General features: G+C 50.6%; 1 protein-coding gene across 1 annotated transcript; it reads right to left on the bottom strand.

Annotated features, from left to right (window-relative positions):
- Nucleotides 1–1,098: 1,098 nt before the first annotated feature.
- Nucleotides 1,099–8,987, bottom strand: RPS6KL1 (ribosomal protein S6 kinase like 1; the record flags this gene model as incomplete). The annotated part of the gene is made up of 9 exons (XM_026848907.1): nucleotides 1,099–2,126; nucleotides 2,220–2,315; nucleotides 2,608–2,690; nucleotides 2,832–2,921; nucleotides 3,736–4,644; nucleotides 5,974–6,106; nucleotides 6,860–6,907; nucleotides 7,773–7,865; nucleotides 8,667–8,987. Coding segments are annotated over 9 exons (1,884 nt in total), but the record flags the coding sequence as incomplete, so codon positions are not given.
- Nucleotides 8,988–18,191: the final 9,204 nt, after the last annotated feature.

Raw genomic sequence — 18,191 nt, 5'->3', positions numbered from 1 at the left:
GCATGGAGTCAGCTTTCCTCTGATTGTCCCTGGTTGAGGTAGAAGGTTAGGAGGAGAGGAAAAACCCCTTCCCTGTACTGGAAAGGAAGGGCAAAGAGTCTAGCTGCTCTTGCACAAATAAATTGAAAGAGGATTGTGGTTTAAAAAGTGCTGCTACCACCCAGCTGTCCATGCTGGTTTACAGAGGGCCCACCCTGATGGTGTATATGAGCCTGGGGAAGGGCAATGCCTATGTTCTGTCTGGAGTCACAGTAAATGCAGCCTTTGAACTAACCAGGGAGTGAATGTACAATCAAGTGCTTAAAATGATGCAGCCCAGCAAACTGCTTAATCTGCCCCGTTGGGGTTTGCTGAAGGAGGGTCATGCAGTTTCATTAAGTTTCCTGGGTTTTGACCCTCCTGGGTTATGCCCATGTCACTGGTTGCAAGGAGCCATGCTATGGCTTTGGCCACAGGGTTGGTCCTGCTGAACTGAATCACAGGACTAGGAGGCTGGTGGCCAAGGGTGCAAGCCTGCTACTGGAAGGTTCAGCCAGTGCAGGCTGCCCTAGAGAGTAGAAACCCCAGGCTTAGCTGCGCCTGCTGTGGCATTAGTGGTTGGCTCCCTGGTTAGTTAGTCCTCTCACCTCTGCACAGCCTTTGAGGTGTCCCCTGCCCTTGCTGGGATGGGAGGTGAGTTTCTCCCGGACTCTACTTCCCTCTGGTGGGCAAGCACTCCTAAATGCCCGACAGTGAGCAAGGAGCAGGCTGGTCCTGCTGGTGGCAAGCAGGAGCTGGTACCAGCTAGCCACAGGAAAGTTTCACTGGTGCCAGTAATTCCTTACTATTGGAGATGAGTGAGCAATGGGAGGGAGTGTGGAGAGAGGAGGGCCAAAACTGCACCGCTGCCATTGCTAGCTTGTCCGTCAGCCCATGGCTTTGACTTGCACAAATGAGCACAGCAGCCTGTTTTGGGCTGTTAGCAGACACCTTCTGTTCAGGCCTCTCTTCCATCCTGGTTTGTATTTACTTTTATCCTACTTCCATCTGTGCTGGCCTTCAGTGTTCATCCCTTTAAGCCCTCACTGTTTGGTGTACCACAGCAACAAGGGCAGCAGGGCTGCTGTCCTGCCAGCAGAGAGGAGCACCCAGGCACAGGAGGCTGGAGCCAGAATGGGTAACAATGACAAAAGTCAAGGCTGGAGGAAAACTCAGGCACTCTGGGCATTTTTCCCCATTCTGAGCTGCAGCTGTGTGGCCGTGCAGACCTGAGAGGCCAGGAGCCAGGCAGGCCACAAGGGCAGATGGCCAGGCACTCACTGCCACCTTCTGGGTTTTGGCTGCAGGGTGCTGATAGCTGGTGGGCAACACCAACCAGGGCTCCCAGCAGGTTTAAGAAATGGATCTGGGGCTCTCCCTCACTCAGCACGCTTGGCCCAGTCCTGGCTGGCCCAGACGAGAAACAAAAGGACACTTCTGCAAGTGATAGAGTGGTTTATTTTTTTTCAGAGGGCTGTGGGGAAAAGAGCAGAGGGCTCCCTCCTGTCTTGCCCCCACAGCAGGTGTTACCCACACACACATGCAGTCAGGGATGGGCACAGACCCCGGTGCATGGGCACCAGCCAGCAGGGCCCAGAGGAGTTGCACTTGGAAGTCACAAAACATTACAGGGCAGGGGGTCACTGCAGTAGCAGCAGAGATAAAAACCATAGGGAGGGAGTCCCAGGGTGTGGTGCTAAGCTGAGCAAGGGATGTCCCAGAAGGGGAACATGGTCTCACCCTGGGAGTGGGCACCTGGGCTCCCTTCCCCATGAGGGAGGACCTAGAGGAGAAGACAGCCTGGCCCAGACCACAGCCTCCTCTCGAAGATGCCAACAAACACAAGCAGAGACAGAACACCTCTTGTGTAACCCCACCCTGGGGCAGCCCTTGCAGGCAAATCTCCCCCAGCAGGCAGAGCTGCCTGTGCCACCTGGGGTCACAAGTGCCAGGGACGGTAGCTCTGTGCCCAGGTCCCTGGGGGAAGGACAGCCTGCCTAGCCCACCAGCTTGTTCCATGGGATGGTGCTGAAGAAGGAGTGGGACTTCAGCTTCGCCATGCCACCTCCTCCAGAGCCCAAGCGCTGCTTTGGGTTGTACTGTAGGAGCTGCAGAGAAAGGGGATGGGACAGCAGGACAGAACGATGGGGACACTAAAAAGCTACCCAAGCTGCCTTGCCCCATCCTCCCAAGCCCCTCACCTCGGTGAGCAGCGATGTGGCAGCCAGGCTGAGCCCCTCCGGCAGATGCAGCTGGGTGTGAGGTTGAATCCCTGAAGGGTGGTTTTGGGACAGTGGCTGCAGGAGGCAGAGGGTGATGGTGAGTGGAGGCACAGAAGAGGGTAGGACCACACTGCTGAGCCTTCATTGCCACACAACCCGAGCCCTGGACGGCAGGATTTAAAACCTGGGGTCCTGAACACCCACAGACCACACAGAGGCACTAGGAATCCCACACCTGAAGCAAGCTGACACAGCACTGAGGTGCCAGCAGGGCCAGGCACCCTCCCAGCCCTTGCATGCTCGGGAGCCCTTGAACTACAGCATCACCTCCTCCCCCTCCTCCTTGCACAACTCCTCTGCCTCTTACCACTCCTGTCAGCAACTCATACAAGAGAGAGCCAAAACTCCAGCAGTCAGCTGCTTCGGTGGGCTCCACAATCCCCCCTACTTCTGCAAAAAGAGCCAGAGGCGTTACAGCTGCAGGCAGGGAGCTGTACCATGCTGGACACATCTCGCTGCCTGCAGAAGCCCCCTCCCCCAGTCGGTGGTACTGGGCAGAGGGCAGCAGAAGGCAGGGCATGTGTCCCTCACCTGGGGCACTGTACAGCTCTTCTCGTGCCTGGCTGCAGTATTGGGGCTCCACCTCTGTCCACTGGCCAAAGAAGGTGAGACGGACGTGACCTGCCAAGCAGCAACCAGAGTCAAAAGCAGGAAGGTTAGGACAAAGCTAGGGACTTTGGGTCAGAGCACAAAGCCAAGCCATATCCCTGCAACCGGGAACAGGCAGGGCACTGGGCCCCAGCCATGCCCTGAATGCAGAAGCACTGTGAATCCCCCTGGCCTCCCAGTGCTTGCCCGAGATGCCCAGCAGGTACTTGCAGCTGGTGAGACTGGTTAGGTGGGCTCCAAGCTCACAGATCTCAGCACAGGCTGTAATGAGGAAAGAAGCAGATTATAAAAGGGAGGTTAGCTTTCCCCTGGCAAAACTCTGCATTTTTCTTTTCCTAAGCAATTTGCACCTCTCCAGTTTGCCCCAGCTGCCACCTGAGCAGGGACTTGCCTTTGGCTTGCACTGACAGTGGAACCCATGGCTCAAAGGGATGGGATGGCTCCAGAATACCCCAGCAGGCAGTAACTACAAGCAGGGGAATACTGCAGTCCCACTAACCTCAGGCACAGTTCAGCTACCCTCAGCTTCCCCATGCTGGGATTTCCCAGGCAGCCAGCCCCAATGTGGGAGCAGGGGTAATGCATTCCTGTGGCTACAGGCCCTGATTCTCCCACTGCAGAGCCATCTCTTGTAATAACTGCTTGGAAATCCCAAGTGAGACCACACTTCCAGGCTCAGAAACATCCAAACCTCCCCAGACTCTCACCCTCCCCCAAAGCAAACTCAAGAAAGTCCATGTCTCCTGGAAACAGAGCAAATGGCAGTCTCCCAGCCAAGAAAGCCAACCACCTCCTCCTTGGGGCAGCAGCTTAGGGCACTACCTACCAGCTGCATCAAGCAACAGGTTCCTGGGGTTGAGGTCCCGGCACAATACACCCTGTTGGTGAAGTCCCTCTAAGGCCAGGAGGATTTCTGCTGCCCACAGCTGCACCTGCTCCTCCTTCACAGCCCATGCTCTCCGGCCATGCCCACAGGAAGCCAAAGACCTGTACTGTCCTGATGGTGGCTGCTCACTGAGCCAGCCACAGGTCAGGCTTGCTCCCTGCGAGGGCTCCCGCACCACTGGGTCAGGCCCACAGGGCTTGGCAGAGCTGGATGGGGCAACTTCTGCACGAAGCTGCCTCTGACCCAAGGTCAGGAGGGGCCAAGCCCAGGAGATCTCAGACACTTGCTGAGACGGCAGCTCCCCTGCCCCTGGTTGGCCCCCTCTCAGAGTCTTCAGTACAGAGATGGGCACCTGGGGAAGCCTGGGGTGTTGTTGGGAGGCTGCTCTCTCTGATACGCAGCCCACAGTGCTGGCTAGAGTGTCCCAGGGGTAGACAGTCAGGCCCTGGCTGGTAAAGTGGCTGGGGCCTTTGGCTGATGCTGCTGGAACATGGTCCACAATGCCAGACACAGCCTGTGTCATGCTTAGATCCTGCCCTCCAGTTGCAGCCCTTGTGCTGCCAGCAGGAGCCAGGCGAGGCTGGCAGTGGTTCCCTGAGCTGGGGTATGTGGGGTCGGGGGACTGCTCCCGACGGGGCGAGGCATCAGTGTTTCCCAATACTCGGTGGGTCATAGAGCCTGGGAGGCCACTGCCTGTCCGAGCAGAGAAGATGGAGACTTGGCTGCTGCCCTGGGGGCTTCCCACGCCGTCCTCTCTGCCACGGTCCCGCAGGGCTTGAACGGTGTTTGAATCAGCAGAGCCCTGCTGGACACAGCACTTGGAGCGGAGGTGAGACCACAGTGTCTCCCCTGAAAAGCAGGGAGAAGAACAAGTGATGGGGCAGAAAGCATCCCTGGTTCCCCCACTGTGGACACAGCCCATTCACACACAGGCCAAGGCCCACACACTGGGGATGTGATCATTAATCTCCCCTGCAGCAAAGCTCCAGTCCATGCAGAATATTCCCCAGCCCTACAAGCACACCATGCTCAATGCCACACCTCCCCTGGGATGTAGCACACCAAAGGCTCATTCCCTCCTCCTTTAGCAGCCCTGCTCCCCATTCTGCAAAGTCTCCTTGACCCCAGCTCTGCCACTTCTATGTCACAGGCCAGCCACATCTTCACACATGCCCGATCTCACAGCCATCCCTACTTTTCCCCAAAAGTCTGCCCTCCCTGTGTGACAGAGATGCCAGAGAGCTCCCACGGCACAGCAGAGAACCTGTGGGTCAGAGATGAGCCAGAGCAGTGAGCCCTGGAGCCCACAGCACACTGCCAGGGCTTCCCAGCCTCACTACGTTCAGCTGCTGGCTGCTTTCTGCAAATTCATCCTACAGCAATGCACAAGGAGTTGAGGCTGTTCTCCAACACACATTAGCCTTCTTTTGTCATCGCTGGACTCCAGCTGCTGTTCCCTACACATCCATTCAACTAGCAAAGAAGCTCCCTGGGACAAGCCTTATCACACTTCAGCAGGATCTGGGACAAGCCTCAAATTTGCCTCCTTGTTGTACTCGAGCCCCAACATGCTCCCTGCCCTTTATGCCCCAAATTCTCCATCTCGTCTCTTTGGTCCGATCTCAAAATCCAGTGCAACCTTTTTTTTGTAACCAAAAAATGTTTTATAAAGCTCTCATCAAAAAGTTGTTTTGTTCTACAACATCCAGGTGAACTACCTCACTTTGTTCTCCTTCACCACCTTCCTATCATTGTCAAACAATACCAGTAAAATGAAGAGGTTTTTCTTTTCAAGAGGCTGGACCACATCAACCTCTTTACCTCAAGGCATGGGTCCCTCCCATGGGACTCAGTGGTCCCTAAGGTTAGTTTCCGTATAACACCCCTACACACACCACCTCTTCCTCCTTGTAGGTCTCTACAGGCTCATCTGTAGGTTACTTCCCTGGTCAGCTTTTACTAAATCTCCAGAACCCCCCATACAGCTGAGCAGCTCCTTCCACAAAGTCTCCAAGTCCTTCTACCCACCACCCTTCTATGAAGAAGACAGTTTGTGCTGTCACTGTAAAAAACAGTCCCAAAGCAGCAGGAGAAATGTGTTTGAGATTTTAAAGAAAGGGAGGTTGGGGATAAGAGCAGGATGCTGCATGGATGGGAGGCAATGCTGATCCCACTCACCCTGCACATGCTCCAGGTGGAGGAAGATGGAGTCCTCACTCACATAGTAACACAACAGCTTGACCATGAAGGGGACCCCATGCGGGATGATGGTCTGTCGCTCACGGGTCTCAACATGGGATTTGGGGAGGCTCTGAGGAGGTACAGGTAGATGGGTGTTACAGCATGACAGGGACTTGGACTCCCTGCAACCTAGTACCTTGTAGGGCAAGAGGCCAGCCAGAAAGGTACCATGTCATCTGCCAAGCCCCATGGCTGCTCCCCTGCATCACCTGCAATGGAGCTCCCATCTGTGAAAACTTGCAGCTCACACCGAGAGGTCTGTCAGTCCCCAGCACCCCACTGTGATAAGGCAAGGCTCCCAAAACTCTGCCAAGGCAGAGCACTCCCCACCTGCACTGGGGAACCCAGAGGACACTGCAGGTCGAGCAGTGGCCTTCCCCTGCAACTGCCTCCACGCTCTTCAGACAGGAACCTGACATCCCAGCCCCCTCTCCTCTCCCCTCTGGAATTGATGCTTCTCTCTCTCATGCCAGAGTCTCCTTGTCCAATTATTAATTTTTAGTTCCAGTGGCACTAGAAAATATCCCAAGACTTGTACTAAGCACATCTCACCCACAAGCTGTTCCAGGGGTTGACCCAGATTAACACGGGCGTAAGGCTTGGCTTGCAGCATTACAAGGCAGAGAAAGAGACAATGAAGGCGAACCACTTCCCCTCTGATCACAGAAGGTGGCTGAGGCTGAGTTTTACTAACAATGAACTTCCTCCAACACCTCTGTGAGCTGCTATTTTTCGGTCCTCTCACCTGCCCCAGCTGTCCGCTTGGACAAGGAGGCTCTGGCATGACAGGGAAAAGCAGGCAGATGAAACTGAAAACACCCACCTTCAGTATAAAAGTCCCTCCAGTGGCCAGATCCTGGACGATCTGCACCTGAGAGCAGCAGATGCAGTATTGGTCAGAAATGGTGACTTCTCCCACCCCAACACAACAGCCTGCAGGAATGACGCACGGGACACAACTCTGGAACTGAAACATGCTCCCACCCAACTAAAAGAGCTTGGTGGTGCTCAAACCCCTACTCTTGGAAGACAAAACATGGGTTACTAGCAACGAGACAGCCATGCAGCCAGGGTGTAGAAAGTTAATTAAACCAAGAGGTGACTCCCACACCATTTTTTCTTCCTCCACAAAGGAGGGTTTTGCGCTGCTCCTTCTGGGCTCTGTGGAGTGTGCTGGGCTGCCCATCTGGGCCTTGACAGGCCAGGCAGACCACATCAGTCCTGACAAACTGAGATGTGTGAACAGCAGGGGAGAGCAATGTGCCAGTGCCTGCATGGAGACGGAAAGTCTGGTATCTTTGCTCCTAGATCATGAACTACCAATTAGTTTATTCATCCAGATAGCTTGTCTTCTGCTGAAGATAATCCATAGGAGTCCACCATCACGGTACCCAGGCATCAAGCACGATTCCATGCATGAGAAAGAACTGAATGCATCAACCTCCCTGTAAATATTTCGGGAGCTCTGATCAGCAAAAGTAGTGGGGACATTAACATATTTCCCAACTAACTCTGAAAGGGTCTGCATCCTCACCTGCAAATTTTCCTTGGTGGGAATGGTGTGGATGGATACCCTCACACTTCTTGGTGGGTGCACTGGGGGCCAGCACCCCCATCCCAGCTGCCAGGACCCTCTAGCTTACACTCCCTTTGGTCCAGCCCCAGCCTTCACACACACACACACACACACACACACCCCTCCTCCCCCCCTCCCTAGTTACAGGTCAAGTCATTACCTTATCGATCACCCCCACAACCTTACAGCGTCTCAGGTTCTCCACTGCCGAGCTCAGCGTCCTGATCGGCCGGAAGCGCAGGCTGCTGTAACCCTGCAAGGCAGTGAGATAAGAGGATGAGGGACTGAGAGATGCCATGATAGAGACTGGGAGAAGTCCCCACATTTTCCAAGAGGAGGCAGCAATACTACTGAGCTACTCAACATCTAGAGACAACTCTCCAACGGCTGTGGTTGATTCCTAACATCAGCTAGACCATTTTCTTGGCCAGCTCCTGGATTTCTGAAGTTTTCAGGGACAGCTTGCACCTGCAGCAGAGGTAAAATCACTCTAAAATTTGGACCTGGAACGGCGCTGCTTCAACACTAATGGGACCTCTACAGAAGGTAGTTGCCTTTCTCCCCTTGCCCTTCTCACCAGGCCCTGACCCTGCCTTGCTTCACTCCCCTGCCCCCTCATTAACCACCTCCCTCCACAGTGCCACAAGCAGACATCCTCTTTCATTTCCATCCAAATGGGAACAATGACAGGGAAGATGACATTTTAAACATCTGACAAGGTAGTTCCTCCCAGTGGCTTCAGTCCCACCAAAAATGGCCATTTCCACTATGGTGACCGCAAGCTAAACAAACACACCCCAGGGGGGTCCTGGGAGAGCCCCAGGCAAGCTGGGCCCACCTCAGCTCTTCGACCCAGGGCTGCCAGCTCCCTCACAGCCACCAGCATGCTGGGACACCCTGCAGCTGATGCGTCTGCCATTTTCTCTACACCACCTGACTGTGGCATCTGGCAGAGGCAGTCGAGGAGGCTCACCGGGGCTGCTTTACGTGTGTGTCCCCCAGTGCCGCAGATCCGCTGCCATCCCGCCCATGCCGCCCCGTGCCAGCGCCTCACCGTGGCGGTGGGGTTGCCACCCCCCGCAGCCCGCTGGAGGTGGCAGTCGAAGATTTCCTCTGCGCGCCTCAGGTACTGCGTGATCTTCCGCTTCACGGCCTCCCGACGCTCCTTGTTGGGGTCAACTGCGGTTGGCACAGAGGGCGGGCATGAGGCGCCTGCTGTGCTCCCCGGAGGGGTGCTCTGGTCTCCCTGGCCGTGCTCCCCAGAGGGGTGCCCCGGCCCCCTCACTGCTCTCCCAGAGAGATGTGCTGGTCCCCCCACCCTTCCCCCAGGAGGGATGCACTGGCTCCCCGGCTGCAGTCCCTGGAGGGATGCCCCGGTCCCACATCTTAAAAATCGGCTCCTGAGCCGGAGCAGTCGAGGGAAGGGGGCCTTTCGGTTTGCTTCCAAGTGAAAGAGGACTCTGGGTTTTTTTTTGTTCCTAGGTTCATCCAGAATTGTACATTAACAAACTGAGGGGAGATAAACTGAAGATCAATCTAGATGTTATTTTTCCACACATGCCTTGTGCTTGTGAGTCAGCCTTCTGAATATCGGGGGTAACTTTCATACTTGCCAAGGGCCCAAGAGGCTCTACCCGAGCCCTGGGCAGGGAGTTGTTGGTGATCCCTTGTGCTCACGCAGTGATTCCATCCAGGCCCGTGATACAAGGAAATGACCACCTGCTTTGCAACCAACTTACTTATAGCAACTTATAGCAATTTATAATGATTTCTGAATTTCTTAATAATTTAATTCTTAATAATTCTGAATTTCTTAATAATCCTGCTTGCCCTGACTGTTCTGTGGAAACTTACCAAGGGCTACTGTGTCCATCAAAACAAAGCAGTTTTCCATGGAAACTTACCAAGAATTATTATGTTCGGCAAAAACAAGAGACACGTCTTTGGAAAGCAAATGGGTTCTAACAAGTTTTGTCTTTGTAGAGGATAGATAGCCACATATGGGCAGTAGAAACTGGTGCTTTTAGATAAGATAGAGCTGGTAAACCAGCGGGAACCACTCTTGTTATTCAAGAAATTGGCTAAGAGAATCTGCACATGCTCTGAGGAAAAGGACAAGGTGAAGAAGACTGTGAGCCTTCCTCCAAAGACCCCCGAAGAGGACCACCAGGAGGCAATGTGCAGGCACAAAGATATAGAAACTGCTGACACCAGCCTTTTGAACTAACCCAGCCTTACTTATGCATATGTGTATTTGTATTATGTAATACAATGAATATGTATATCCACGCTCCATAAGTTTCTGGTAAAATGTGCTGTTGGCGTGCAAGCTTTGTGGAGAAATCCCCTTGCACCCTGGTGCTGGAGTAAACATACCTGCTTTATAACTCTCTCCGAGTTGTAGAGTCTGTTTCCACAAACCACCTGCTGGGTGCTTCAACCAGCACTTCTAGTCAGGAAGCATTTTTCGAGGTTATAAATGAGGCTACGGTATAAACCCACTTAGATTTCTGTATGGTGGTGTACTTTGTCAGGGAGCTCAGTAGTACTGAAAAAGCTGGCACAGAGTTCAGCTGGGACTCAAAATTTGACTGTGTCATTGTTGGAAAAACCTCACAGAGCCTCCTTTGGCAGTTACTTGATGAGGCACAACTTTTCATTGATTTTTGTACTTAAATTCTGACTGTAATGCCAATGCCACGTGATAACCTTTCTCCAAAATGTTTACAATCAGAACAAGCATTTATCATCTGATTACCTTTGAACTAAACTGAAAACCAAGTTGCGGGGAGAAGTGACAGAGGATTTTGCAAGTCTTACTGGGTATTACTGCTGCGCATGTTATCCGACTGTCTGCTCATCTGCCTCTTGTTCTGTTGTAGTAATTCCGTTGTGTAATGCACTGGGCTCTAAATGTAGTGAGTCTGACTTCCTTCCGACCACCCAAGATATTATTGCTCTTTCCCTTCCTCACATTTAGATGGTGTGGGAAGGCTGGGAGTCTGGAAGCCTCTGCTATTCCGTGCAAAGAAGCTGTCAGTCTGATAAGAGAGCATGTAGCTGGCAAGTGCGTCATGGTGCTTCGATACCAGGCCGAGACCACAGACCTTCTCCATCTGCTTTGGTAAAAGGAACCCCAAGGAAATGTGCTGATGTTGAAGGGGGAAGGGTGTGGGAGGGTCGAGGTAGGAGGCATCTTTCAACCAACGTTAAGCTGAACTCCTGAAAATGGTTATGGGCTTTGAGAGGTTTGATTTGGGGTCTTTTGCCTTAAGTGTATTACTACCTTTCAGGGTAATGCTTTCTGTGGCAGTTGGTAATGGTCGGTCTTGTACACCAAACCAAAGCTCGTATTTGGAAGAGTCATTCAGGGTGCTGCAACGTGCATTTTATTCCTTATACATCTCTTGGCCCCAGCCATACACACTCTTCCAGTTTGGCACATTGTCATTCCCCTCGCTGAAAGATTCCTTGTGTTCACTGGTTGAATGCTTCTTCAGCCTGCCACAGGCCGTAACAAGTGTATGTTCACAGACCACTTTCCTTGCACGCTGGTTTCAGATTTGAGCATGGATGGCATGGAGGCAGGAGAGCAGCAGCTGGATGTAAAACACAATCCATTTAAGCAATGTTTTGATAAAGCTGGCAATCGCGTGACTCCAGAGGCAAAGAGACACAGTAAGATGCTATCATGCCTTTCCTGGATGGGTGCTGCTCTCATAGTCTTTCCATCTCTGTATGCCTGTTTTGAGATTCACAGGAACAATTGACGGCTGAAGAACTTTTAAACTCCACAAACTCTTGAAGAGTTTATAAGCACACATCTACTGAACTGGCAGATCAGGCAAACTCCCATTATACTCACTACTTTTGCAAGGCGAACCCTTGCCTAGTCCCTCTGAAATTATGACAGGGACTCATGGATGCCTTTCAGGCATAAAGCTGCTGAGTTAATGGTCTTTGATGACCAGGAATCAAGCAGCAGTTCTGGCACAACTTGGCTTTGGTTGTATCTTTAAATCACAGTGGACTAACAAATGGGACAGCGTGGTTAGAGGAGAGAGCCTCTCTCCAGGGAGGGCTCCAAGACTCGACCCTTAAGCCTAAACTTGCACCTTACAACATTTACTTTGCATGTGTTAATGCCTACCTGATGAATATATATTTTAGCTGACTTACTGGTTACAAATCTTAGCAAGTAGTAAGTGGTCCTTGGCTACATAAACCTCTCCTCTACATTTTCCAGATGTTATGAGTCATTGTTGTACTTTGACACAAACCAGAAAGGATTCTGGCAAATTGTTGCATTCTAACAGTAATACTGTCCTGACTTTTCCTTTTCCATGGTTGCTATATCTTGAGAGACCCCATGTATTATGCAGGTGTTCTTGTAGAAATGGTGGGAATCATGTCTTTGAGAAAGCATAGCAATGATTAAGCTGTGTTCTTCCTGATGCTATCTTCTGGGGTAATTACAAGATTAAAAGCCATACCACTTTTTAAACAATTCCGAAGTGCACTTTCAGTTGCTTTGAATGTTGTAAGCTTTAAACACCTGTGCGAGACTTTCTTGCTAGTAATGGGTGTATTTTCCTAAGAGTTTTTATTTGCTTGATCGTAACTACCATAAAGTATATGACTAAAGAATTAAGGTTAGTGATTGATTTTCATGCATATTTCATACTTTCTGATTGTAAAGGACTGTCAGCCATTTTGTCTCGACATTGCTGTTACACCATTACCCCCTCCCAAGCCGCAGGGTGGTGTAACATGGCAGCTCTCTGTTTCAGCACGATGCCACAGGCCAGGCCTTGCGGTCCTGTTGCTGGGAGGACAAAATCCGCCTGGCGCTAGAGAAGCCGGGCATGTGTGCAGGGCCAGGGGACAAGGGGGATGTGTGGAAGCTGCAGGCGTCAATGGCCAAACCCCCTTTGGTATGACCACTGTGGGCACCAGGGCATGTGCACATGGGGGAACATGCCACGATGAATATGCAAATGAGCTCCGTGGCAGCAAGCGACTAGTGATGGACACTGGCTAAACGGGGCTGCATGCTCCCCTCAGGTGCTACTTCGCGCTTGCAATAGTTCTTCACTGGCCTTCGCTGTATCACTCTCCGAAGTTTTCCTCTCATCTACCGAGCCTTCTTGTTTCCGCCTGCCGAAGCTTTTGCCTGTCAAGCTTTCCTGCAGCTGCTTGTCGAGCTCTCTCTCCTGCCGTGCCTTCTTGTTTTTGCCTGACGAAGCTTTCACCTGCTGAGCTCTCTTGCCTGCCAACACCTTCACCTGCCAGCTTTCTCCCCATCGCCTGTGCCAGGATCAGACCAGCAGCATCCTTCCCCATGGCCTGGCAGGGGATTCTCCCCATCGCCTGTTGAAGATTCTCCATCACCTGCGGGATCTGGCCCCCAACCTACAGCAGGCCCAGCAGCCACTGGACACGTGGTGGCCACATTCCCCATCGCCTGCGCTGAAACCAGGCCAGCGGGATGCTGCTAGGCTCGGGGTGGTGGTAATTAGTATTGCTGCCATCTCTTTTGTTAGCTTGCTTAGGTATTCTGACTTTTCCTTTTTTTCTTCCTTCTGTCCTGTCACTATTATCAGTTTGTTTCACGAAATAAAGCTTACAAGGTTGTACAGCATGTGACCTCCTTTGTGTCTTAATCTCACTCTTGGGATCGTTTAAGAACCCTCCCCGATATTGGATTGGGACATTTTCAATTAGCGTTGCAGACAGGATCCCTAGAGGTGAGTGTGCTGTACTACCTTGCTGTGTTCAACACAACCCTCTCAGGATGAAATAACCCCCTTTGTGATACATTAAGATGTGACTTCCTGAGAGTGAATAGGGGGGAGAGTGGATAATAAAATGACATTTGTGTTAGGGTAAGGTATGGCCTCCTGAGAGAGAAAAGGGGAAACTTGGATACTAAGGTGTGGCCCTCTCAACAATAACCCCTTTGAGTTGCTTTTGTGGTAAATTACAGATATTGGATCGGGACACTGATTAAAATCTCTTTTTCTGTGGCTAATACGGAATACAGACATCTTTAATACTCCCTTCCGTCCACCTGTTATACCTCCCAGTCTTGACAAACAGGGGCCTGATGGCATTTTATCCCCTCAGCAGTGTCTGACTATGTAGCTTATCACCATCCCCAGCATTAGTTATCCAGGGAGCCACCTTTTCAAGGCTTATAGAGAGTAGTGCAGCAGTGCTTGGATAGTGAGCCTTAGAGGGCTTCTGTAACCCAAGGGACTTGGTCCTGTGCTTCAGGGTTTGTGAGTTGAAGCAGCTTCATTCTAAGGGGGGCTCTTATACTATGAGCCAATGCTTTTGAAAATTTTAGACACAAACTTCCTTGGCTCACTTACTTACTCCTAACTCCAAAACTTGTGGACTTTTGGTATTTGTTTTGGTTCTTGAGAAAACAGAAGCCCTGTTTGAGTTTTCTGTAGGCATTTCCTGCCCTTTGGCAGGTTTCAGCTGTCACCAGTTCTCTTCTGGTACAAGTCTCTCTTCAGGCTTCTGCACACAGGAAAACATAAAACTCCTATGAGTTTGTGCTCTAGTCGTACTGTGGCTGCGCATTCAACACACACATGGCACAGACATGGCAGAACTGTTAAGCCATGAAGAAGGTAGCAATTCCTTGGAGAGCCAGTGAACAGTGGCACACGTGTGTGCTTCGTCAGCATTGTCATCCTGGAGGACTAGGTGTCAGTTTTCCACTTGGGAGGCTCCCACTCTGATCTTGCTTCACAGCAGTCTAAAACTGTGTTCCCCACGTGTCTTGGGACAGGATTATGCGTTATGCACTGTTGACCGCAATGTAAAATTTTGTTTGTGTAACAGGTCCTATATCGGTCGCAATTTAGTGATAGGGTCTACTTTAGACAATGGTTTGACAAAGCCTTTATGGAAGTAACATCTGATCAGCACTCCAGCAAGGCTTACAGATAGCCAGTTCCTTCTGTGGAGGGTGTTTTTGAGATGACAAATGCTGCTCAGCTTCTTGCTCTTGTTTCACACCTCAACAGGCTCTATGCCTACCATTTCAGGTGGGCTTTGGATGCAGGATGTGCAGCTTCCGACACAAAATGGATGCGTTCATGTGGAGAACAGTTATTGTGCGTAGAACAGTAGTACAAGAGAGTATTTCTAGACATGCCTCCTCACTTTGAATCCTCTTTTCTCTTAGTGCTGGGGAAGGAAAAAGAAGGGTTTGATCCAAATTCTTTGGATGCCAATCATTGAAAGAGCTGTTATGGGGCAGAGTCAGAGGGCATTCAGTAGTAACCTTTACCCCTTTTCGTATCTTCTAAGCACTTGACTTAATAAAGTTATGTTGCATGCGTGGGGTTTTTTTAACAAATGTCTATGAAGGCCTGTGCAATGAAATCCTCCTAGGCACGTGTTCAGAGAATGATAAGGACTGTTGTGGTTTTGATATGCCTTTGGAAGCTGTACTCGTGATTGTTAAGAACGTGAAGACTTACATTGTCTAGTTTGTCTACGTGTCTGTTGAAGGGCAGTGCAAGTTGCACTACCTTTGCAGTAGCAAATGGAATATTTTCTGGGGTTATTTGGTGTCCAGAGGGGAGCTGTTTAAATTATTTCACCATTACATGAGCTGTCTTGGAATAAAACCTGGTTATGGCTTTGCCTTCTCACTTCAGCTGCAGGCTTTGCATCCTTATGGGAGCAAAGACCAGGCGTTTATCGCTCGTACAAACAACAGTGTCCATTGGTGTTTCTCCTTCCTCCTACCTGCAAATTCATGGAAGAATGGATACGTGATAGTCCACAGGTTCTGGACTATTCTAATCCTTTGCTATTATTGTCTCTGTAGTAACTTGGATTGTCCTATCTGTCAAGTTGCATCTCCTTTCCCAGAGATGTTTCCATACTGAGGGATTCACAATTCCCGCTTTTAACTTTGACCCAGCAAAACTGTTTTTTCTGATGACCAAGATGTTGTCCAGGGGTAGAAAAGTAATGAAGAAAGTTTGCCATTAATCCTCCCTCCAACGTTGACAGTATTGCCCTAAAAAGAGAGGAACCAGGAAGATTCTTTGTTGACATGGAGACATTCCAAAAAGCTCAGAGCTGTGGGACACTGCTGTCGTTTTTGTAACAAATTTCTTTGTCAAGGAGTGACCTGGCTGTCCAAATGGACAGGAAAAACTCTCTTCAGACTCAAGCACGGCATTAAACCAGCTTGCATCCTCATGCCAAAATCTCAAAAAGTACATCAAGAAGCTCGAGCTCCTTCAAGAGTGTTAGGCCACCTTTCAAGGTCCAATCCCTGATGTTTGTTTTATTGCTCTGTTGAAGAAAAATCCACCAAGGATGCGAGTCTTGAGCTGGAGCATCTCTTTATAGCTGTAACAATGGTAAGATTGTGCTTGTGCTTTTGCAGGTATTGTAATACTTGTGACAATGTTAAGAGAAGCATACAAGCGATGAGGCTGGGCCTTCAAGAACCCAGATAGCATAGACCTGTGCAAGAGGGAAGGGTTTAGCCAGAAAATTCAAGAGCAGAAGAGCAAGGACTGCCAAGTGTATGGTTTCCTAGAGGTCAACAAGGTGAGAGATGAGTTTTTCTGTGAACCTGCTGCATGATGGTGACAACTGTGAAAAGGCAGAGTCACAGTGTTCCTCTCCTTTTTCAGCTTTAGGTGTTCACAGGACTGTAATAGAATAACTCCTGGGCTCAGCCAGGTACTTGCGCCCATAAAGGGGTTCAGTACGAGAGGGGAGGAGTGGTGGGAAGGAGCTAATTGACTGTTTTGTTGTGCGGGCTGGTAGGAAGTGTGCCGGCTGGAGAAGCTTCGCTTTTCCTACCACCTAGCTAGCAAGTCTTTTTGCCAAGGTTTCTGGAGAAGGAGAGGCAACTTCTTTGAGGTTAGATTGTCCCACCTACCCTTCGAGTGTTAAAACAGACCACCAGTAACTAACAACTTGCTAGCAGAGGTGCTGGAGAGAGGCAAATGTTATCTTCTTCCAAAACACAGTGGAAGGAAGACTATTGGAGGTGGTTGTCAAAGCTGAAGATATTCAGAAAGGTGGCAACTGATGTATGAAAATGTAGTATGCAATGTACCAGAGCACTATGTAAGACAACCCACTGCCAAAACATGATCCATATACTTCGTTCTTTGGCTTCCTCTCAAAACGCTTCCAGGTTCCTTTTCCCGCCAATCTCTACCTAGCAGAGACCAATGTTTTCTGCCCAGCCTGTTTATACCCCCAGACTCTAGGGCCTTTTAATTCCGACCAGAGCCCGGGGGCTCTTCCTTCAAGAGAAAAGTCTGAGCCAGGAAAGAGTCAAGCAGGGCCTGGGACAAGAGCAGGGATGTTGCTTGTATGACTCACCTGTCTGACTTCAGCAGATTTATGTGGGCCTGGAGAGGACAGAGAGCACAGGTAAACTACAAAACACCTCTGTTAAGGGGTTTGGATATCAGGCTGATGGTGGTAGAGATGTGTGCAGAGGAGCTGTCAGGAACTCTGGTGAGTTCATTGCCAAATGCCTCCTTTAGCCCTTGCAGAGATAAACCAGCTGTTACCCACAGTCGCATCAGGATTGTATTTAAAGCATTTTATTGCCTCACACAGTTAAAGCTGTGTACCCTCTGGACAGGAAGGGAAGAGCCAAAAGACAGTGGTTTGACCTCCTTTTGGGACGCTGCAGCGGAGTTTTGCAGAGCTGAGTGGGGCCGAGTTTGGGCAATGCTGGGGTCACTCAGCAGTCACACCGCGGGGCCAGCAAGGAAGAGGGGACAAGGGGCAGCACAGAAGAGAACGAGCTGAAGACATCGGTGAGGAGAAGTGCCCCAAGGATGGGCCTGTGAGGAAGAGCCTTGTGAGGGGAGCAGACATGTACCAGCCCTGAGGCACAGCAGCCCTTCTGTGGGCTTCCAGTTTTCCACATCAGTGCTGTCTGGTTGATGTTAAATTTAGGGAGGTTTTTTTTAGAATAACCTGCTGAAGACTTTGTGGCCCTTGTGTGGAAGTGGGAACTTCCAAAGTAAGACCAGCACTGACAAATAACAGGGAGGGGAGCGAGAGCCACCATTCTTCTCACAGCCTAAACCAGATGTATGTATGAGAGCTGGAAAAAGCTTAAAACAGACTAAGACTGCAAACATTGCTGGCTGCAACAAGCAAAAAGATTATGCCCAACTTTTCCAGGATGCAAAATCTTGTAAGTCACAAGGGAGAGGTGAGGACCTCAGCACATCTTTATTTGCACAGAAAGACGTGGGATACCTATGCTTGCATGTGCAGGGAGAAGCTGCTGGGAGCAGCGCTCCACTGGCATCCTGGGGTGGGGGACACTGGAGGTTATGAGAGAAACTTTAACGTCAGGGCTTCATCAGCTGCAATGCTACATCTCTGGGCTGATCTCCACATCACTTTTTCATCGTACTGCCCAAAAAATATGTGATATTTTGTTCCTAGTGCAGCCTGGAGCCCCGTTTATGTTTTGTCTCCCCTATAACTCTCCTTCTAAACCATCTTGGTGCAGCTCTGACTCCTAAAGCCTTATTAAACAAACCTTTGCTCTGTAAGG

The sequence above is a fragment of the Athene cunicularia genome (genome assembly GCF_003259725.1).
Source record: "Athene cunicularia isolate RWA chromosome 5 unlocalized genomic scaffold, athCun1 chr5_part1, whole genome shotgun sequence".
In the NCBI taxonomy this organism is placed as follows: domain Eukaryota; kingdom Metazoa; phylum Chordata; class Aves; order Strigiformes; family Strigidae; genus Athene; species Athene cunicularia.
The sequence above is the reverse complement of the archived record's forward strand: the minus strand, read 5'-3'. Positions and strand labels throughout refer to the sequence as shown.